We start from the raw sequence: 22,987 nt of genomic DNA, 5'->3' as shown, positions 1-22,987 counted from the left end.
AATGTCTGGAGGTCAGTGGGGCTGGAACAGTGAAAGCAAGTGGGGGGAGGGCAGAAGCCAGGCCATGCAAAGTCATCAGAAGTCACCAAAAGTGACCAAAATGCTCTCTGCTTGTCAGTAGCCTTACTCATCACTGTGTGACTTACACTTTGGAAACTACCATTTTACATCATATGTAGTAGATGAGTTTCCATTTTGTTTAGGTGTTAACATCCTTAGGGGTCTTAACAGTTTGTACTAGTTATAAAATAATGCATTGGGCTGCTTGATTTAAGTAAAGTACTTTATAATTTATTCAGAACAAGTTTTCCCCCAATTGTTTGGGTACAAATGCTGGAAAGTTTTTATTATATCAGGAACAAGAGAATAATGAAGCCAGCTGGGAGTTGAGGTTGATTTAGTTGCTGTCTCTAAGGAGATTTTTTTTTTTTTTTTCTGCGATTTTTTGAAGGAACAATGCTTATATGCTTAATTTGGGCCACATGTTAAACCTGGACCACATCCATTTGTGTGTGTACATTTCTTGCAACAATAAGTGTGTGTAGAAGCCCAAGGTTGTTAATTATGGGTACATTAGATCTCATGCATTAATTCTTAGAACAGCGTCCTGACAAATTCCTAGGAAATGAATTCCTGAAGGGATTTCACATCTTTTATCAGTGTTTCATAGAAGGATTTTTAAAAGATGGGGTTTGAGAAAAATAATTCAGATGTTCTCATTATTTTTATCTCAGCATGTAAAACTGTATTGTGCTGGTCGGAGGATTCAGTGGGGTCTCAGAACTGAGACTTAGTGGCAGAAAGTAGCTCGTTATTTTGCAGGTAACATTTTTTTTCTTCTTCGTTCCACCCCCCCCTTCCTTTTTTGTTGTCCCTGCCATGGCGCTCTATCTCTTGGTAATGTCCCCACTGGTCATTGATGGTGTATGAGAAGGTGGAAGTAGCTGAGATTGGGTATACCTACGGGTCCTTTGTGTTTTCCTCATAGCCGACTCATGACCATTGAGGGACAGAAGCCTGAATTTCTGCTGAGTGTCTCCTCATCTGTAATCCTGGCAAGGTGACACAGGATTCATTTATTCCCCAATAATTTTTTTTTTTTTTAATTTCTTAAGCAGAGGGACAGTTGGGAGGGGCCAGAGCTGGAATTGGAGACACCATGAATGGAATGGCACGTTGTTGGAGTCCCAGAAGACTGTGTTGGCCGTGACTGTTCTCCCTAGGGAGGCGGCCACCATGCACACCCTTCTCCCGTTATTTTTGTGAGTTTTAATAGTGTCATCTTAGTTTTGATTTTCTCTAAATGTTAACTAGTTTTTGGCTATTATTAATAAAGCTGTTGAGTATTTGCACATAAGATTTTGCGTGGACTTGTGCATTCCTTTTTTTCTTGAGTAGATATGTAGGAGTGGAATTGTTCATTGAATATGGTGAGTGTTTAACGATGGGGGCTGTTAAACTATTCAGAAGTGGATGTCCGTTTTGCATTCCCACCGCAGTATATGAGGGTTTCAGTTCTATGTCCTTGTCAGCACTTGGTCTTATCAGTCTTTTTAATTTTAGCCATTCTAGTGGGTTTGTTTGGTATCTCAGTGTGGTCTTAATTTCCATATCCCTGACTCATGATGTTGAATATCTTTTCATGCATTCATTGGAATGCCTAATGATGTTGACCATCTTCCATGTGTTTATTGACCATTTGGCCAGCCTTCAGTAATGTCTATTAAAACCAGTCTTTTGTCACTCCCCTCCCCAATTCTTTTGGGGAGGGGTCATCTTAATGAGTTATAAGAGCTCTTTATGTGTTGTGAGTACAAGTCCTTTCTTAGGTATGTGTAATGTGTACTATGAATATTTTTTCCCAGTCTTTGGCTTGCCTTTTCATTTTTTTAATATGTACTTTGATCAACAGATACTTTTAAAAATTTTGATGAACTTCAATTTATCTTTTTTTTTTTTTTTTAATGGTTTGTGCTTTTTGTAGCTTAAGAAATCTTTACTTACGCTAGGGTTTCTCGGCCTCCGCCCTATTGACATTTAAACTGGGTAATGCTCTGTTGTGGCACTGTCTTGTGCATGGAGGATGTTAAATTGCATCCCTGGCCCCCACCCACTAGATCCCAGGAGAGAACCCCCTGGTCCCACCCCAGCTGTGACCAACAAAAATATCTTCAGACAATATTAAATGGCCCCTGGTGGACAAAATTACCTCCAGTTGAGAACCACTGGTCGATCAAAGTCAAGCAGATTTTCTCTTACGGTTGTCTAGAAGTTTTATGGTTTTAACTTTTATGTTTAGCCCTATGACCAATTTTTTGGGTTAATTTTTATGTATGATGTGAGGAGAGGCTGAAAGTTTGTTTTTTCATGAATATATTTAGTTCTGTTTACTAACATTTTATTTAGGATGCCTATAGCTGTTTTTAAGTGAGATTGGACTGTAATTTTCTTTGCCATGCTGTTCTTGGCTGAGTTTAGCATCAAGAATATGTTTGCTTTGTGGAAAAAGCTAGTTAGCTTTTAGTATTTTATATGCTGTGGAACAGTTTTTTATAAGATGGGTGTTTTCTCTTCCTTAAATTTTGGTAGAACTCACCAGTAAAACTATCTGGGCCTGGTGTTTTTGAGAAGGTAGAGTACAGTGGAGGTGGAGTTTTGCTTATGGTTTCAGTTTTACCTTCTTTATGTATCTAGTCAGATTTTCTAGTTTTTCTTGAGCCAGTTTACCAAAACTCTATATTTTCTAGAAAATTGTCATTTTAATTTTGGATTCATATATAAACATATACTGTGCTACTCTTACATTTTTGAAAATACTCTTTGTATCTCTAGGTAAATTAAAAAAAAAGTTCTGATGTTTGTGCATTTTTGTCTTCATATTTAGTAAAGATTTGTCTACCTTTTTTGTTTACCCAGCTCTATCACTGTGTATTTTCAATTTTATTAATTTCTGCTCTCTCTTAGTAACTTAGTCGAAAAGCTTAGATCTTTTATTTTAGATCATTTTACATAGTATGAGATGAATTTAAAGCTATATGTTTCTTTGTTCCAAGGACTGTGCCACTCAGAGCTTTGTTATATAGTTTTTTTATCCTTAAATTCTAAATAATTTTTTTCAGGATCCAGAAGTTCTAACTGTTTCAACTTCCTGAACCCACTAGTTTTTTAGAATCATTTTTCCCTAGGTGAATGGATATTTCCTGTGGCCCCCCCCCCCCCCATTGTGGCTAGTGAATGGGGTGGAATTTATTGTTATTTCCCTTGTGGCCTAGCACTTAGTCAAGTTGGGAGTGTTCTGTGTGTTTGGAAAAACTGTTCTCCATTTGGGTCAAAGTTTCTGTAATTGTGCTGTTCAGCTTTTCTTTATTGTAACTTATTCTTTGTCCTGCTTGACTTGTCTTTAATACTTTGTATCTGGCTACCACTTGGAGTTCCAGAAGAAAGTCTTGTCTCCCGTCTCCCAGCTTAGCCAATCTGTTGCTCGTAAGCTCTAAAGCTTTTCTGTTGTTGTTGTTTTTTCTCTTAATTTTTATTTCAACAGGGTCTTCAGTTGATGTATATTCACAGCTGCCTGTGAATCCATCTTTGTGGCTGCTGCAGCTTTCATCATTTCTATGAAGATAGGTTGTAAAGTTCTGCTCTGATTGCTCTATTAATTCTCTTTCCTTGGGCCCAGTTTCTTTTGTTGGGAGTTTGTCCTCGTTTTCATGGCGCTGGCGCCCTTTTGATGACTGGTGAGTCTTGATCGTGGTCTTGGCGATAAGTCTCGTTTTGGACATTTGTTGCCTGTCCTGGTGCAGCTGTGCAGGGTAGGGCTGGAAGCAGTTGTTGGATCTTGGCTCTAAATGGTTTCGGGGGAGGTTAGGGGAGGTTGGGGGATGGGCGAGGCAGGGCTCTGGCTGACGCGTCTCTGTGTCTGCTCTTCGAATCGCGGGACTTTTCTCCCCTCCCAGGTATCACCCCCAGCCTGTCCCTGCCAGGAGATAGCTGATAAACCCGTGTTGATTGCAGTTGGCCAAGTGCAGTATGTGCTGCTTGCAGCTGGAGAGAGGAGAGCTGGATTATTGAGTTGGCTCTGGCGAATCTCCTTTCTCTGGATCTCAGTTTCCTCCACGAGGGCAGCGGCTGTCCTGGGTTTGAATTTGGACCCCTCCCTTTACTAGTTATTAGGTCTCAGGACAGTTACTGGTCCTTCTAGGCCTTAATTTCCTTTGGTGTCAAATCAGGGTGCTAGTCAAGTTTTTAGGGTTGGTTTGAGGATTCAAATGCATTTCAGTGCCTGTCCCATCCTCAGTGTTCATAAACAGTGGTGGCGTGGCGGTGGTGATTACTTTCTGTCTGTAAGTTAGAGTTGCCGCCTTATCTTCATGATACTTTTAGCCGGTTACTCCGCACCCCCTGGGTTCTCTCTCTATTAGTGCCTTGGGGTTTCTGCCTCAACCAGAGAGCATTGCCTCTTGAGCCGTTTTCTGCGTTGGCACTCCATCAAAAGAGTCCTTTTGAGAAAGAAACATTTCCATCATTTGAAAAAGTTTAGAAACCACTGGACTGTGCGATTCTCGGGGTCCATTTTGCATCCAAAATTCTGTGGTTCTGAGGTATGCATCCTTCAGGATTCCTTCAGTTGTGAGTTGCAGAAAGCCCAACTCAAATTCCCTTAAACAAGGAGGAGCTTGATGATAGGAGGTGTAGGCTTTGGGTGGATGCCAGATGCCATATGTCAGGCCAGCCCTGGGCCCCTTCCTGCAGTTTTCTTGGCTTGTCTTCCTTCCTGGGGTGGCTGCAGCAGTCTACCGTCCAGGGAAAGAGAGAGAGCCTCCTTGTTCATCTCCTGTCGGGGCTAAGAAGCCCCAGCTGACTTCTGCGTTGGTGTCAGTGGTCAGCAGGGGTCCCTTCTTAGCTCTCCCTGGCCTTCCCTGGATGGGGTGGGTGGGTGGGTGCTGGATTGCAGGCTGTCTGTCATAGGTGGGAATGGGAAATGAGAAGGCAAGCCAGGGGTGGGGGGGATGGGTGTGCAAGCACATCCTCGGCTCTGCCGTTCTGCTCAACTTCCAACAGCTGCTGCTGAAGAGGATTTTGAGGTGCCCAAAGCCCTGTGTCATCTGCCTATTTTCGTCTCTGTGTTAGCCAGTGCGGGGGGGCAGGTCGCGTGAACCCTTCCCAGCGGAGGGCGGGGGGGGGTGCCAGTTACTCCAGTTCTAGGAGCATGAAACTTGCCCTTCAGAGCAGCTAGAGACCTTCGGTGCGACTTTTCTGTTAGCTTTTGTATGCTCTTAGATCCGCGGGGGCAACTGTCCTTCTGTAAACGCACGGAGGGCAGCTCCCTTGGGTGGAGGGAGCAGATCCTGACAAGTATTGTGGTTCACAGACGGCGAGGCGAGTTGTAGGGAATTAGAGAGATCGTAAGGTGTTACTCTTAGTTTTGTTTTAAGGTATGGAGGCAAAGATTGCGGGATGTGGGAACAGCGGAAAGTGGCCTTTGACACCTAGTTGCCCGTGGGCAGCCTGGGAGGACAATTTTCAATCAGGGCCTTTGTGCCGGAATGCTGTAAGTATTCCTCACGCTTCTGCGTGTGCTGTAGGAACGTGCACACGGAGAGCACACTCAGGAGGAGATGCACCGTTGGATTTTGATTGTGGGTAAAATTCATTTGTTGCCATCTGTAGTTTCTCTTCACTCTGAAACCAGTTACACGTTGTGAAATGGTTTTGTACTGAAAACAAGAAACTCCCCCGACACTCCCTACTCTTTGCCCCTGGTCTGAAAATAGAAAACCAAACCGCCAGAATGGAAGTGCCAAAGAAGTGGATTCCTAGAAGTGACAAGGGTGCATCTCCACTGAGTCACCCTCATTGTTCCTCTGAGCTCCTTCACCTGCTGTGTGCTGTGCATGTGTTCCTCACCACAAACAAAGTGAGAAGCCAGTGTGGCTCTCTTTTCTGTCTTTGTTGAGTTGGCCTTTGGTTGACACTGAGGGTGAGAAGAGCTGCGGGCGGGGCCCCTTTACAAGGAAGGGTGCACTTCTCCAAGGCCTTTCTGTAAGATGACGTACAAGCAGAGACCACGAAGGAAGTGCCTCATACTGGGGACCACGTATCAGATGCTCTGGCGGGGAGCACATGAGCACGCTGATGTGGCTGGGACATGATGGAGGGGCTAGCATGAGTGTCTGAGGGAACAGAAGGAGAGGGCCGGAGGGAAGGGGGAGAAGTAGCTGGGGACCAGGTCCCATGGGCCATTGTAGTGACTCTGGCTTTTTTATTCCAAGGGAGGTGGGAGCCCTGGGAGGATATTGAGCAGAGGAGTGACATAGGGTGGGGGGTGGCCAAGGTAGAAAGCTGGGACTTTTGATAGACCAGGTAAGAGGTGACAGTAGAGTGGACCAGGGTTGTAGCAAACAGTGTGGTGAAGAGTGGTCAGAGTTGGGTATTTTGAAGGTGGAGCTGATGGATTTTCTGATGACTGCTTCTGGGATGTGAGGAGAGAAAGATGAGCACAGGGTTTAGTCTGCAATTGGAAGTTGCATTGCAAATGGAGTTGCTGTTTTGAGAGATGGGGAGGGCTATGGGAAAAGCAGGTTTAGGGAGAAGACAAGGCGTTGATTTGGCCATGTTGATGTTGAGATGCGTCCTAGCATCTGACTGGGGAGGTCGAGTGGGCAGCTAGAGCTGTGCCTTTGGGTTGAGGGCGGGGCCCTGGGCTGGGAATGTCCCTTTGGGAGCTGCTGTTGCGTAGCTGGAAAGCACTGGAGCGAGTACTTAGGGAGTGGTGGAGGCCAAGTCTGAGGGACCCTGTTCTTAGAGGTCTGCCGGATGCTGGGGAGCCTGTAGGGGAAGCTGATGAAGAGCTGCCAGGGAGATGGGACGAGAACCAAGAGAGCATAATGTTCTGGAAGCCCAGGGAAGACCGGGTTGTAGGAAGCAAGTGGTCGGGTGTGTTGAATGTGGCGCAGTCAAGTACCATGAAGACTGAGAAGTGACCAGTGGATTTGGCAGCGCAGAGGTCTTTGGTGATGACAACACGGGTTTTGGTGGAGAAGTGGGGGGAAAGCCCAGTTGGCTTTGAGGGAATGTGAGAGCATAGGATGTGCACCCAGTAGGGTTGGAGTTTGCTGTAAAGGGATCAGAGCGATGGGTGGGTGCTGCACTGGTGTGTGGGCTCAAGGAGGAGTGTTGTAAAAAGCGGGATCTCTTACAAAAGGTTGGTACGCTGAAGGGAGTCCAGCACAGAGAGAAAGATTGGTGACCCAGGGTGAAGGGGGAGAAGGAAGGAGAAGAGAGAGGACACAAAACCTGGGTGTTGTCCCCAAACGGGGGACAAGTCTGGCAGCCAGGGCACCACGAAGGGCAGGCCTCAGGGAGGGGAGTGTGTGAGGACGGCGCACGTAGACGGGTAGATTTGATGGGGACGCGGAAGTCTCTGTTTTGGTTTCCCTAGTGAGCCAAGAAGCAGGACATCTGCTCAGGGCAGCGGTTTAGCAAATGGCCGCCTTTTCTCTTCAGGTCACGTTTCGGTTGGTGACGCTTCTCCCGTGGCCATGTGGGGGAGGGCCACGCGCTCTGAGGCAGGACAGGCCTCGTTCAAGTGCTGGCTTTGCCACTTTCCCAACTTGTGGCCGGAGACAAGGTTGTGGACCTCAGAGGGCCGTCATTCTGTGTCTGAAGGGGGGCAGCACCTACCTGGAGAGGTTGGGTGCGGTTGAGGGACAGTGTTTGCAGATCATTCAGCAGAAGTGTGGGGCACGGGGTTGCCCAAGGATATTTCGCTTATTCTTCAGAAAAGCTCTTGAGGAGGTGAGGTAATGCTGTTCTTTTGAAATGAACTCATGGCGGCGATGCCTGGCCTGGCACTAAAGGGGTGCCCTGTGTGTGTGCTTCCTTTTCCCAGTAGGGTGTTAGGTTTTGCTGGGCTGTAGGTGCCAGCCTGACATTTGACCCCAGCATCTTCGGAGCAGAGACTTCTCTCCTGTGTCAGCCGCACCGGCCTGGTGAAGACTGGGCGCCTGATGTAGCCGAGCGGACTGCCCAGCAGCTAGGAGGGCAGACTCCCCTGGTAGCTCGCTCTCTGCAGGAATGGCACTGGGGCTTGGAGGGTTTTCTGGGACACTGGTGACAGCTTACGAGGGGACTGAGCATTATGGTTTGAATTCTGTGCCGTGGGCTGGTGGGTTGGCTTTAAAGTAGTTGAATTCAGGCATCCGTATAATTAAGGAGGTTTAGCCTGTAATCCAACTTTTCTTTATGTGTATGAGGAACAAAGTCTGCGAGCATCCAGGTAATTACTCTGATTTTAAAAAAAATCCTCACAGAGGGTTTAGGGTTGAAATACAGGCCTGCGTCCTGATATCGTAGAGTTGACCCGAGCAAAAGTGCCACGGGCGTAGCAGAGGAAGGACAGGCGGTCCTTTTTGAGAGGTTTGTGCTGTGAAGGGGCCCTTGCCAATTGACTTAAGAATTCCACACCTTGCATTGCAGTGGAACCTCCTTAGGAAGGGTATGTCCCGTCCTTTCTCCCCTGCACCTCTGCCAGAGTTTCAGATTCGTCAGGCCTCTGTTCTGGTGGCAGCTGGTGGCTACGTGGCCCAGGCGTGGGTAGGCCCAAAGTGGCTGTCTTGTCCTGAGAGATCCCAGGAGGCAGCAGGTGTTTGCGTGTGTGTGTGTGTATGTGTGTCCTGAGGCGTCAACCCCCCCCCCCCCCCCAGGTCTCTGTCTTGAGCTCTCCCAGCTCCGTGGAGATGGCCCAAGATAAGGGCCTGCCCCCTCCACTTCTGGCCAGTGTTACGTGACATTCCTTTAGGAGGCTCTAAGCCAATGTACCTTTTTTTGTAAACTCCATTTTTAAGCAGCCTGAAGCCTTCTATTGATCAGATGAAAGCCTTAAATCCTAGTCCCTCAAAAGTTCAACGTTCCTGGTCATGCTTTTCCTCACAGTGACTTTGTGCCGCAGCTGAGTTTCATAGATGAGGAAGTCGGGGCTCGGGAGATCAAGCGTGTCCCACACAGCTGGTCAGGGTGGGGCGGGAGTCGGAGCCACGTCTGTGGGCTCCTTCCACTTGCTGTGGCACCTTTCCGAGTGAGGCTCACCTCCCTCTCTATTTCACACGACCTCTGTTAGTCACTCATGGTGCTTAAAACTTTGCTGGGCCACCCCCTTGCCCATCCCCTGGTGCCTTAGGCTCTGGTGCTGACTTAGAGGCTTGCTTACAGCTGGATCCCGCTCTAGCCAACTGGCTTCTTGCTCCTAGACCCTTTGTAACCACCCGGGAAAACCAAAGACTAATGTCTGGCACTTTCTTGCCTTTTTTTTTTTTTTGGTGCAGGCCCATATCTGTATCCACAGCTTTGTGGGTTTGTTCGAATAGGAAGTGAAGTACTTCCTGTATAAGCTTTTGCCATGCTGTGTCAAACTCATGTGTCCCCTGGCCTTGAGACCAGGGTGCAGATTTATCATGCCAAATCAGATTCTTCTCTTTTAGTGTCGGCTGCAGAAAGTTGTTGACAACAGTGGTTACATTAAGCTCTTGACATTCTGCTGCAAATGTCCATTTTGGAAATCCTGCCTCTTTCTGCACCCTCCTTTCCCCCTGCGCGCCCCCTCCCCCCTTCTTAAGTTTAGGAGACTGTTCCAGATTTTTGAAGGTTAGCGAGCTGGATATATGAGCTGAGAAACTATCTGGTAATGATAAGGGGCAGAAGTGAGCCAAGCGATTTCCTGAATATTCTGCAAGAGGACTTGGATGCAGGCCAAAAATAGGAAAATCTTTTTTTGATGTTCAGGTTGGAAAGACTTTTCCCTTGTCCCTAAAATTTTAGATTTGCTGCTCACTCTGGATTCAGAAAAACATTCCTCTAGCCAGTGACTGTGCTGTGTGAATTTAGCCCACATTACCGAGCTTTGTTTTTTTTTTTTTCCTTTTAAGAAACCAAATTATAGATTCACACATGCTTATTAATTTTATTACTGATTCCATCATACCTCTATATGGCTTTATAAACCAATAATTAATTGTAGGCCAGTCATAAAAATTTTAATAGCTTCATGACCATTACTCAAGAGCACATGAGGGTTCAGGGGGCTGTTTTGTGTTGGGGGGAAGGAACTCAGTTTTCTAAGTTTTTTTTTTTTTTTCCCTCTAAGAGGTTGGGCATATCCTACATTTTACAATGGAATTTTATGTACTCTATTTTAGATGTTAGTGGTTTTAAAAATGAAAGAAACCCAAATTCTATTTTACAATATATTGCAGTTTTGCAGATATTCAGTGACGACAGAGAGGAAAACCTGAGAGGTGTCCCAGGAAGACACCAACCTCAACTAGTTTACACATTTTGTCCAGTTCTACTTCTCTGGCTTTTTCTTTGGAATTTTCTTTCTTTCGGACAGGCACAGCGACCTCGTTCAGTGGAGATGGCCCTGCATTTCTTCATTAAGCTTTCTGGACTCTGGGCCGTTGTGTTGGTCAGCTGGCTTTGTGGCTTCCTCCCTGCCCCTAGACGGGTGTTCTCTCGCCAGGATGGGTTACGCATGCGGCCTTTGCTGGAGCGGTTATTGGGAAAGTAGGAATGCCTTCCTGTCCCGGGCTTGGTTGACAGTATGCTTCTTGTGTGCCTCCTTCTCACTGGGAATCTGCCAACACCTTTCAGGATATTATGAAATTTAAACCAAATGAGGTTAAAATGGAACCTCTGTGCCACCGAACAGACACGGACTGACTGTGGTAGTCCAAGCCACTCTTAGTGGAGGCCATGGGATTTGCAGTCAGGGGCCGACAGTTTTAAGCTTTCTTTAAGGGAAGGACTTGGCCTGTGTGCTCACTTTTTATGGTGAAATTAATTGTCCATGTTTAGGGCATATTTCAGGAGCAGAATTCACTTTAAAATCAGAGATGTCTTAAAGTCATTTGCCTTGTGTGTGACTTCTGCCCCCTCCCCTGTTCCCCGCCGGATCTGAAGGGGTGATGGTAGGATGTTTCCCAGTTACTGGTGACACTGTTGGGACTCTTGGTTGGGGTATCAAAGGGCAGCTCTCTGCCGAGCTGAGTACTCATTTTGAAGGAGAGTGAGTCAGAGATGAGTGTCCCTCTCAGTGAAGTCCTCAACCAGCTTGGATCCACAAGGGGGGGCGAGGGCAGCTGTGGTAAGGAGGCCGAGGGGAGTGATACCACTGGGTGAGGGAAGAGAGTTTGCAGAAGGCGGCACCTTTGGTGTGCAAAAGTGTGCAAAAGAGCAGCAGAAGTGGATGGGGGTAGAGAGCAGCAGGAAGTGTAAAATGTGGAGGAGAACTTGAGTTTGGAAAGTTACGGTCTCTTGGGCAGTGTGGCACGGGGCAGCCTGCATCTCGCACAGGTTCACGGTGTTTCCTCAGGGGCCATCCTCAGGTGGATTGGCTCACGCAGGCGGGATCTGTCATTTTAGTGGCATTTATTGTGACAAGATTTAAACTAAGTTCTGTGAACTGTTTTGTCAGTTGCGGTGTTGTAATTGAAACTATTTTCTGGGAAGTTAAAAAAAACTTTTTAAGAATTGAAAATAAATGAGGCAGTTCACGTTGGTGGTTAAACACTTGCCATTGGAGCTCAGATGGACCTGGTGCATTTCATAACTCCTTGACGTTGGGCAAGGGGCTTGATCTTCTGAGCCTGGGAATCTTTGGCTCCCGGGCCGAGGTGCTCGGGACGGTGGAAGAAGGGTGGCTTTGCTGGGAGAGCGGTGTCGTGCTGCCATCCTGGCCCACCGTGGCTTTCTTCCTGTGTTGGGGGTGGGGGAGGCCGTGACTGCCCCCAGGAGCTGTGCGGCTGGGGATGCCTAAGACACACGTGTGTGGGCCGTGCCAGGAGTGCTGGTGTAACAGCTGTGGGGCCAGAGGACTTCCTGGGTCTACGTGTGGATCTAGAAGCGCCAGGTGTGTACTGAAATGAATTTGGATTTTTTGAGAGTGGGAGGGGGACATTGGCTTACTATGCTTTACACTCTGGAAAGTGGGGTAGAATGGCAGGGATCTTGCTTGCTTTTGCTCATTTTCAAAGCCAAGGTTCTCACACAGATGGTGCCTCCAGAGGAGCAGTTCTACTGGGAATGGGCTGCCTCCTCTGAGGATGTTGGCCGAATTTCGCAAGGCTAGGACAGTGGGCAAGGCTGCTGGGTGCTGTTTCCCATTGACCAACTGCTTCCTCGGGCCTTTGCGGTTCTCCCTGTCCCACCTCCTTGTGCCCCGTCATTTCCCTTGGGGCCGCAGTGACCTGAAGACTTGATACTGGTTTGAGTGTTAGAGATTCAAGGAAATGCCACAGGGCGCTCATACTATCTTGCTGCAGGAGATCTTCTTATTGCGGACACATTTCAAATGTGCACGTGTGCACTCTTGTGAGTGTGTGTGTGTGTGTGTGTGTGTGTACGTACACTACATTTCTACACAGCTTGCAAATATTTTCTTCCAGAGGTTTGGTGTAGTATAGATTAGAAACATGCTGCGGTCATTCCTTCCTTTTTAAGTGATGTGATGAAGGTCTCTACACCAGCTGTTTCAGGTTGGGATTGTGAGTGGTGTTGAAGGTGCCAGCCTGGAGGGGCTGCCGTGTGGTAAGGGGTTATATCAACCCCCAGAAAAAAGCCAGCACTCAAATACTTTCATAGGATGCTCATCACTCCTCACTCCCATAACCACTTACCATTTTGATAAATCTTGACAAAGCAATTATGAAATGCAAATAGAGAAAAGAAAATCGAATAGAGCAACGTTTTTCTTTCTAGGGACACTGATTTCCAGATAATCAAGACAATATTCCCCACATTCCTTTTTTTCATCTCTTTTCTGCTCCCTAAACACACACTCTTTACAACTACCTTGTTTAAATATCACCTCTGCAAAATCAGCAGTAGATTTCTGTTTTTAAGAAAAGTATAGCATTTTAGGTACTGTGGGGATTTCTTTAGAGTTGATTCCTAGCAGTTGATTCATTCTAAAATATACCTATATATAGCTCTCTCATATACTTAGGATTGCAAAACACTTTCATGATGCCACTATTAAGGTTTTAGATTCGATGTCTAGTACCCCAGAAAAACATAGTCATGGCTCTTGAGTAAGAGATTAGCATTTTTCTTTAATTAACTGTAATTAATAGAAAAGTTTTACTAATACTCTGCAAATAAAAACACTAGCTTAAAATTTCAAGGAAAGATCCACAGTGTGTTTGAGTGGCCTTCCTTTGTTTCAAGTACAAAATCAGAACTGCCTCCTTGAATCTGCAAAGCCCCCCATGTAGCCAGCTTTCCCCATCCCCCACCTTGCTCCAGCCACACTGCCCTCTTTTCCATCAGGGTGCTGGTAAGTTCATTCCCTTCTCAGGGCCTAGTAGTGGCAGTGGCTAGTCCATCCGCTGGAATATTCTTCCCACCATATCTTCCCCTGAGTTGTTCCTTTTTGTTGTTCGAGTCCCAGGGCAAATACTATCTCAGAAGACTCCATCTAAAGTAGGTCCTTGTTCATTTCCCAGCACGCACAATTTCGTTTTTGCTAGAGCACTCAGCATACTAGTATGTGAATTTGTTTACCTGTTTATTTTCTTGCGCCCCCCCCCCCCCGAGTGTGCAGTTCTGGGGGGCAGGGATTTTCTGGTCTGCTTTGATCATTGCTGCACCCCTGAATTCCTCTGCAGGAAGTCCTTAAATATTTGTGAAGCAAATGAATAAAGGTTAGTGAAGGTCAAAGGAAACAGGCCTTTATTGATGACTTTCTCATGCCCAGTGGTACTTGGGTTATTTTCTTTTGCCTTTAGCCTTCCTGCCTTTAGGAGATAACTCTAAGGGGTTACTGATAAAGAAGCTGAGTTCAAAATGGGTGGTTGCCAGAGGGAAGAGGGGTAGGGGGATGGGCAAAATGGGTGAAGGGGAGTGGGAAGTACAAGCTTCCAGTTACGGAAGGAACGAGTCATGGGGATGAAAGGCACAGCATAGGGAATATGGTCAGTGGTATTGTAATAGCCTCGTAGGGTGGTAGATGGCAACTGTGGCGACCGCAGCGGAGGAATAGAGATACTGAATCACTATGTTGCACACTTGAAACTAAGGTAACATTGTGTATCAATTATGCTTGAAAAAAGAAGCAACCTTCAGTGGTAACTGCTTATGAGCCTGGCTTTACCTCAAGGCCAGCTCTGTTGGAGCACACCAGCCTGTTTTTCAGGTTCCCAGCTGTGGCTGTCAGAACTAGGGGAGCATTCTGCCACCCTGCCTGAGTGCTTTTGTGTGCTTATGTCCCTTTGCTTCTTGGCAGGTAAATTTGATCAGTCCCCAGGCCTAGGTTCAGGAGAGTGCTTGGCTCCTTGCCTGCCAACAACCCCACTTTTGGGGCTCCTCCCTTACTGGACAGGGCTATAGGGGGAGGGGAGGGCTGCCTCTAGGCAGGGAGAGCCACGTTGCCTAGTGTTTTGTGTGTGTCCTTGTCCCGAGGCCCAGGGGAAGGGGGGCTCTGGGAAGAGCACTGCTAATTCTGTGAGCCAGCACTTTCTACCTCAAGGTGGTACTGCTTCAGGGAGATACACTCCTACACTTGCTGGGTCTCAGGGCTTAGCAACCCCCCTCCCCCGCCCTCCCGCACAACTCCCGAGTGGGCTGAACCTAAGCAATTCATATTTCACTTCTCTTCAGCAATGCAATTGAATTAATACAGTATCTTTGCATTTTGCAAGGAGCTTTTTAGTTACTTTCCTCATTTCCTGTCTTTAGCCTTGCTGAGGAAATGACCCCTGTTTTACAAAACGGACAAAACATTCTCCCCAGGAAGAGTGGAGAATTGAGAATAATTGTTTTGACAGAACTGACAAACCATTATTTTGTCCCAAGTATGCAGATTGACTCCTGAACAATTAACTCAGTATTTACTTTGCCAGAGGCTTGAACGGAGAGCGAGTTTTAATGCATGTTAAATGCTTGATGGAGTGGATCAAGCTAAAGTAAATTTTGTCCCGAGTTTGAGTCAGATCGTTGATTTATCGCACAACTTCATCTTGTCAATTTTGGATCTGAACTGTAGCCGTAAAAGGTAAAACCAAAGAGAATTGTCTTTCATGCCATAACTCGTTTTTATATAACATAAAGTTAAAAATAGTCCTTTGGCTTTTCAGCATTCCAGTGTGATTGGAAGGGTTACTATCTTATATTCAACATGATTCTTGAGCAGTTACCTATGAGAGTTGATATTCTTACATTGTAGAATTTTTAAGTATTTTGATGATGGTCAGTCTTGCGGCAGCTTCAGGGCGGATTGAACCAGAGTGAGGTGGTATTTAGTGGTTTCTGTCCTGGCTTCTATTCAACTTAACATAGCTTGACTTTAGTATTTTGGCTAATGAAAGTATGTCTTCTAGGTTGTGGTAGTCTTAAGTAAATGTGGCTTGCATGTGAAACTAGGGGGAGAAGTTTAATTATTGGCAGATCAGTGACAGTGACAAATTGTTTTTCTTCCTTTCTAGTTATACATGGGAAGCTGTCGATACCAAAAATAACATGCTTTATAAGATCAGCATCTGTGGAAACGTGGATATTGCCCAGTGTGGGCCATCAAGTGCTGTTTGTATGCACGACTTGAAGGCGAGCAGCTATCATTCCGTGGGTAAGTAGAACTACCCTTAAATTGCTGGGTGTACAGGATCCCAATTTTGTAAAAATGACTATAGCTATCTACACATGTGCTTATATATGCTTATAATATGTAATATACATTTTCTGTTTTATCGTGGTTAAAAGTAACAATTTACATGTGTCCAACATGAGATCAAATTAGGTTATTTCCATCTAGTGGAATAATTATCATGAAGAATCATGAAGAATTATGTACATTTGTACTTATTGATACAGAAGGCTGTTTCCTAGATGGCTCTGCTTTCTCATGTTTTTCTTAAACCCGGTCTTTGTGATCTACTTAAAAACGTGCAAATGAGGTGGCCAACTTACAGCTGTTCTATTTTGATGATTCATGCAGGGAGGCCACAGGTGGGCCTGTTGGTCACTGTTACTCAGGTTTTCAGAAAGAGGAAAGGGAGTCTTCCTCTTGACTTTATTATTATATTTGACTACAGTATTTCTGGCTGATGAGAAAGTACAGTGTAACGGATGGATACCGGATGCAGACAAGCAAGTGTCACTAGGAGGATGATTTGTGAAGTTGGCATGGCTAGACAAAATTTGAGAATGACCTAGTTGGGTTGGCTTTGAAAGCCAGGCAGGAGAATTTTTTCTGAGATGTAGGTAGTGGATCCATTATAGATTCTTTGTGACAGTAATGGGGGAGGTGATCTGGTAAATGTGTTTTTAGAAAGCTGGGCCCAATGGAATAGGAGAGGTTGGTTAAAGGAGAGGCCAGAGGTAACTAGCTGAGTTAAAAGCTAAGGTACAGGTTGACTGTGATGTAAACTAGCAGTTTCCAGTCTCATTTTACTCCCAGACACACATGAAACACATACTTTTCCCAGAGCTCCACACTCCCAAAGGGAGAGAAGGGTGTGCTAGATGGTGGATACTTTCTGGATTGTCCTGTTCTTCAACTCAAGAAAGCAAACTAGTTTGAATGAATGCAAATGACCTTACACTAGCAAAGAGATAATCTTGAATCAGATCTGATTTTGCCAGTTTGTATTACATAATAGAAATAACGGAATTTGTTACTATAAATTTGGTTTCATAACTAAATAACAACTAAATTTGTTGTGCATTTATGTGCCAGGCATTATGTTTTTAAAGTAAAATATCTTTAGTTCATTCAACAACTTTTTGAAGTAGGTGACTTCATTTTCCCTTATTTTTATAAATGGAGAAACTGAAGCACAAAATGGATACAGGAGCTTATCAGAGGTTGCATGATTATGGATTCAAATGTTGACAGGTGGACTCCAGAGCCTGGGTACTTATTCTGGGCCGTGTTGCTTTGTGAGTCATAGGGTCACATTGGACAGTTGCATAGCTAAAATGGGAACCATGATGGGAAATCCGAACTCCTGGCTGTGAGAGGACAACTGAGAAAGTAACTTATGAACTTGATAGAAAGGAAAAAATGTGAATTTTGAAAACAGCCACAAAAACTGGAGCTCCCGATAGATCAGAGGAACAGAAAAGCTAGTATAGCAGTAGATCAGAAATAAATGAGAACTTAAGTATAACCAAAAGTTGGAGTGTAATTTAGCTATTTGTCCATTAGGAAACCGCTTTAGACCTCTCCTTCGTATCCTATAACAGAAATTTCAGATCAGTTAAAATTAAAAGTAAAATGACAATAGAACATTGGGAAGAAACCTAGCAAAACAGAAAAATAATCTAGGGGAGGTAGGAGCTTCTCTCAATAAATGATAAGAAAGACAGACAACCCAAGGAAAAATGGCAAAGTCGGAAGACAGGCAGGCAGTTCACAAAAGAAGAAATCCCAGATGGTCAGTACAACTTCATTAGTAAGCCAGGTGTAAATGCAAATCAAAGCAATAATGAAATCTCATTTTTCTTCTATCAAATTGGCAGAAGTTTAAATGGTTGAATCATAGAGTGTTGGCAAGGAGCCTAGAAACGGGCACATGCCTGTATTGCTACGGGTAAGATGGTTTTCTGTAACTCTTTTGGGAAGGTAATTGTTGATGTGCTTTTTATGGTGCCCACAAAGGCTGCTTTTGTACTTAGAAATGAATATTAAGACCTCAACTTTGGTTTAAACAATACTACATTATTTTTGATTAAAAAAATCATAGATTAGTTCTTCTGTAGGCAAATGATATTGTTCCATATGTAAATCTGGCAGAGTTTAGCAGTCATTTTTATAGGACCCGTGAACAGCAGTTGCAACCTAGTTGAACCGTCTTTGCCACAATTTAAAATGATTTTTACATTTTACCTATTTGAATTCCTTTTAAAGTACTTCATATGTCTGATCTGACAATTAGAACTTAAGCACTAATAATTATAAATTCCACAGTTTAAGCTTATAATATAATAAGCCTCAAGTTCTCTTAGATGTTCTAATACTGTGTCACAAGTTTCAATCAGTTGCTCAGTTATTACAACCTGTGGATTGATTGGAGTCATAACGTTAAACATTGCCAGGATGTAAAAATATCGAATACGTTCACATTCCTTGTGCCATCCCAAATGGTAATTCTTTGGTCTTAATTTAATTAATCTTTCTGAGGGTTAAAAGCTATGTAGATCTACTTCAGGAAGCCTGTTACCAGCCACAGAACTGAGGTAACATACCCACCAGGAAAGAGTGTTAATTGTGGTTACTTACCGCCAAAGCCTGGGATTCCGACCGGCTTCTTGTTGGTGACCTGGGTAGGACCCGTTGTAGCTACTGCATCAGGTGCCTTCATTTACTGTAAGGAAGCTGGCCCCTGACTTCAGATGACATTTGTATTGTTCAGTTCTTGTGTGCACTCAGAGAAACCTAGAACATCATCCAGGTTGATCGCTGGATTGAATTTTGCATCTCTGACTCTTAAGATGTGAAAATCTCTTTTCCTCTTAAACCCTGTATTCTTTCCTTTTCTTAAAACCATATAATTCTTTTGGATATTTAAGATGATAATCTGGTTGAGTTTTAGATACGACTCATGTTTTTGTCTTACTTACGGTCTCTCCTGATAGTCTGGCAATACCTGTTAAATTTTAAAGCCTGTATTCCCATAACATACTTCTGTAAATCCTACCAGTAGAGGAATTAGCACTGTACCTAGATTTTGGTACAAGGTGTATTTTTTTAGTAGCATTGGTAACTGTGGAAATATGCTGGCGCAACCGAACTGTATGGGGATGGTTCAGCAAATTGTAGTATATTTTATTCTATTTACTTGGTTAAGTCACATCTTAAAAGATATATATATATATATATAAATATATATATATAAATATTTTGAAACAGCCAACACTTAGTATTCATTTATTTATTTATAACAAATACGTGAATGAATCAGTCACTAAAACAGACAAAAATCCCTTTTCTTGTGGAGCTTACATACTAATAGTGGAGTGGGGGATAGACAAACACAAACAGTGGCTAGGTAGTGCACTAGAACGTGATGAGTGCTGTAAAAAAAGGAAGGCGAGTCGGGTGCTGGAGGTCTCAGGAGTGTGTGTTCAAGAATATTAAATGGGGGTAAGTATCGCTGAGAAAGCGACATTGAAGCAAAGACTTGGAGCTGAAGGAGTGAGGTGGCTCAGGGAACAACCGGTGCAGGGCACAAGGGGGGGTATCTGAGGGGGAGGGTATCGGTGGTAGCAAGAATAGAAATCTCTCTTAAAGAGTGTTCATATAAAGAGGAGCAGAAAAATGAGGCAGAAGCTGGGGGGAAAATTGGGTAGAGAGGATTCTTTCTTCACTTGGTGAGAGAACATGTGAAGAGTACACGTTGAAGGACATGACACAATAAAGAGGGGAAAGGAAAGTGGGTAACGAGGGAAGCCTTGCCGGAGCACATTGGTGACTAGCACGGGGAGGGTTGTCTGCCCGTCTGACAGGCTCTGAGCGATGTGTTGGGGAGGCCCGGTGGCCGCGCGGTGGGCCCTGAGGCCGCCTGCGAAGTCGGGATCGCCAGGGCTTGGAGCCTCAGCGAGGCCGAGTTGCGAGCTCGGCTGGGCTCGGCCGGGGACGCCGAGGGTTGCAGGCGAGGCCTGGTAGGCCTGGAGCGCGGCCTGGTCTGGCGGGCTCGGGTGAGCGCGGCCTGGCGCGCAGGGTCTGCAGGACCCGGCGCGGCCTGGCCTGTAGAGCGTGGCCTGGTCTGGCGGGTACGGGCGAGCGCGGCCTGGCGGGCCTGGCGCGCAGGGTCTGCAGGACCCGGCGCGGCCTGGCCTGTAGAGCGTGGCCTGGTCTGGCGGGTACGGGCGAGCGTGGCCTGGCGGGCCCCCTGGCGCGCAGGGTCGGGAGGACCGGGCGCGGCCTGGCCTGTAGAACGTGGCCTGGTCTGGCGGGTCCGGGTGAGTGCGGCCTGGTCTGGCGGGCCCGGGCGAGCGCGGCCTGGAGGGCCCGGCCTGGAGAGCGCTGTCTGGCGGGCCCAGCGCGTGGTCTGGCGGACCCGGCGCGGTCTGACGGACCTGGCCTGGAGACCGAGGTCTGGCAGACTCGCCACGGCCTGGCGGGCCCGGCAAGCGCGGTTTGGTCTGACGGGCCCAGGCGAGCGCGGCCTGGTCTGGCGGGCCCGGCCTGGAGACCGCGGTCTGGCGGGCCTGGCGCGCGCAGCCTGGTCTGGAGGACCCGGCCTGGAGAGCGCGGCCTGGAGGACCCGGCGCGGTCTAGTCTGGTGGGGCCTCGCCAGCGCGGTCTGGTCTGGTGGGCCCGGGCGAGCTCGGCCTGGTCTGGCGGACCTGGCCTGGAGAGCGCGGTCTGGAGGACCCGGCGCGGTCTGGCGGGCCCTGGTGAGCGTGGCCTGGCGGGCCTGGTACGCAGGGTCTGTAGGACCCGGCGCGGCCTGGCCTGGAGAGCGCGGCCTGGTCTGGCGGACCCGGCCTGGAGAGCGCCGTCTGGTGGGCCTGGCGCGCGTGGCCTGGTTTGGAGGACCCGGCCTGGAGACCGTGGTCTGGAGGACCTGGCGCGCGCGGCCCGGCGCGGTCCGGAGGACCCGGCGCGATCTGGCGGGCCCGGCGAGCGCGGCCTGGTCTGGCGGGCCCAGCGAGCGCGGCCTGGTCTGGCGGACCCGGCTTGGAGAGCGCGGTCTGGAGGACCTGGCGCGCGCGGTCTGGCGGGCCTGGCGCGGTCCGGCGGGCCCAGCGCGCGGTCTGGAGGACCCAGCGCGCGGTCTGGCGGGCCCAGCGCGCGGTCTGGCGGACCCAGCGCGGTCTGGCGGACCCGGCCTGGAGAGCGCGGTCTGGAGGACCCGGCGCGGCCTGGCGGGCCTGGGCGAGCGCGGCCTGGTCTGGCGGGCCCGGCCTGGAGACCGCGGTCTGGCGGGCCTGGCGCGCGCAGCCTGGTCTGGAGGACCCGGCCTGGAGAGCGCGGCCTGGAGGACCCTGCGCGGTCTGGTCTGGTGGGGCCCCGCCAGTGCGGTCTGGTCTGGCGGACCCGGCCTGGAGAGCGTGGTCTGGCGGGCCCGGCGCGCGGTCTGGAGGACCCGGCGCGGTCTGGCGGGCCCGGCGAGCGCGGCCCAGCCCATTTGGCGCCGTCCTCGGGAGCTGGCCGTGGGCCTGGCGTGCTGGCCGCGGCCCCGCAGTCCTCACCCGGCTCTCGTCCGGGGAGGACGGCCAGGCTGGCCGGTTGCCGCGGTTGTCTGCCGCGGTTCGCTGCGGCCTCTCCCCGAGTGCCCCCGTTGGCAGCCGGTCCCGGCCACCGGGCGGAGCGGGCAGAGGAAGAAGGCGAGGTGGACAGGCGGGTGCGATGCTGATGGGGGCCTGGCGCTTAGGAATGCCGGTGCCCCGTGCCGCGGCGGCAAAAGGTTGGCTGGATCCCTCCCAGCCCGAGGCCAGGGCCCTCCGCGTTTCCTTTTCAAGGCGGGCCCAGCTGTTATGAGGAGCCCCCGGGAGCTCTGGGCACAGGGCCGGAAGGGGCCGCTGTGTGGGGGGACAGGAGGCGTGGGGGAGGGTCTTGAAGGTGGGGGGGCTGCGGCCTGTGAGCGCCCCCTTCTGGCCGCAGCGCGTGCCGCTTCCTGCCGTCCTCGCCCGCCCTCCGTGTCTCCTGGAGCGCCGCGCTGCAGGGGCGCGTTGAAGCCCCGCCCCGTCTCCCGGCGCTAGACACACCTACCGTGGGCGGGGCTACGGGCGCTGTCCACGGGGCGCTGTCCTCGGTCCCGGAGACTGCAGGGATTCTGTGCTTTCGGCCGAGAAAAAAGATTTTCGGACAGATCGCGGGAGTTTCAGGGAGAGAGCGATTCAGGCAGACCTTTGCACAAAGGCAGGCGGGCAGTCAGGAGAAAGAACCAATGGACTCTGAGCCTGGTGCTGTGGGGGCAGCTCTGAAACCCATTATCCCCTCTCCATTGGCATCTTAATTTTTACTCTCCTCCTCCTCTTCCTCCTTTATTTCTTTTTCAAAAGAAGATCTCAGGTGTTTGTATCGAATTGGACCAGTTACAATCCTGAGTTCATGATACACAGTCATAACTAATCCGTAGACTAACCATTTTCTGTTCTTCCTTTTTTTTTTTTAAGATTATTTATTTGAGAGAGAGAATGAGAGAGAGCGAGCATGAGAGGGGGGAGGGTCAGAGGGAGAAGCAGACTCCCCACTGAGCAGGGAGCCCGAGGCGGGACTCGATCCCTGTGACTCCAGGATCATGACCTGAGCCAAGGCAGACGCTTAACCAAGGAGCCACTCAGGCGCCCCTTTTTTGTTCTTTAATTAGCTGTTTTGGATAATGTGATGAGCCCCATCCCTAACAAAATCTTGTAACCTGAGAATAACCACTGTCTGTGTGTTTTCTCCGTCTTCTTGTCTCCCTTCAGTGGGAGTAATAATTAGCCTGTATTTAAAATTTTCTTCCCTTTCTTTGTCTCTCTGTCTCTTTCTCAAAAATCTCTGTATGTGTGTGATATTTTTATCTTTATGGAAAGTGTGCATCATGCTATGTGTAATTTTCTGGGACTTAAAGTGGTAACAATATTATGTTGCTAAAGATCAGCCATCTTGTTATCTTTCACTGTGGTTTGTTCCAAGGAACTCTTATATAATATTGTGTGGCTCTCCCAAGGTAAGTTATTCACTGTTCTACTGATGGGCATTCGGGTTGTTTCCAGGTTTTGCTTATGTTTCATGTGTTTCATGTGCATGGGTTTCTTTTGTGTAGATACCTAAGAGTTGAATACGTAGCTCATGGGGTACATGAATGTTCAATTTCAGGACCTAATGCCATGCTGAAGCAACAAAGGAGAGCTAGGCCATTTCTTCTCCAACGCTTGGTATTTAACTTTTGTCAGTGGAATGGTTCTAATTGGTATGCCATGTGGTTTCAGTATGCAATTCCTTGATTACCGGTGGTGTTGAACATCTATCTCTTCATATATTTACTGACATATTTTTCTTCCC

The 22,987-nt window shown here is 47.8% G+C and overlaps 1 protein-coding gene across 2 annotated transcripts in view; it reads left to right on the top strand.

Moving 5' to 3' along the window:
• Window positions 1-22,987, top strand: part of IGF2R (insulin like growth factor 2 receptor) — a 101,132-nt gene that overhangs the window by 3,478 nt on the left and 74,667 nt on the right. For both annotated transcript variants that reach the window (XR_013441035.1, XM_036110047.2), the window contains exon 2: window positions 15,474-15,613. Coding sequence is in view for 1 of the 2 variants with exons in the window: in XM_036110047.2 (XP_035965940.2) it covers window positions 15,474-15,613 (140 nt within the window). In the remaining variant the exon portion in view is untranslated. The remainder of the gene's footprint in view (window positions 1-15,473; window positions 15,614-22,987) is intronic.

The sequence above is a fragment of the Halichoerus grypus genome, chromosome 9 (assembly GCF_964656455.1).
Source record: "Halichoerus grypus chromosome 9, mHalGry1.hap1.1, whole genome shotgun sequence".
Lineage (NCBI taxonomy): Eukaryota > Metazoa > Chordata > Mammalia > Carnivora > Phocidae > Halichoerus > Halichoerus grypus.
The sequence above is the reverse complement of the archived record's forward strand: the minus strand, read 5'-3'. Positions and strand labels throughout refer to the sequence as shown.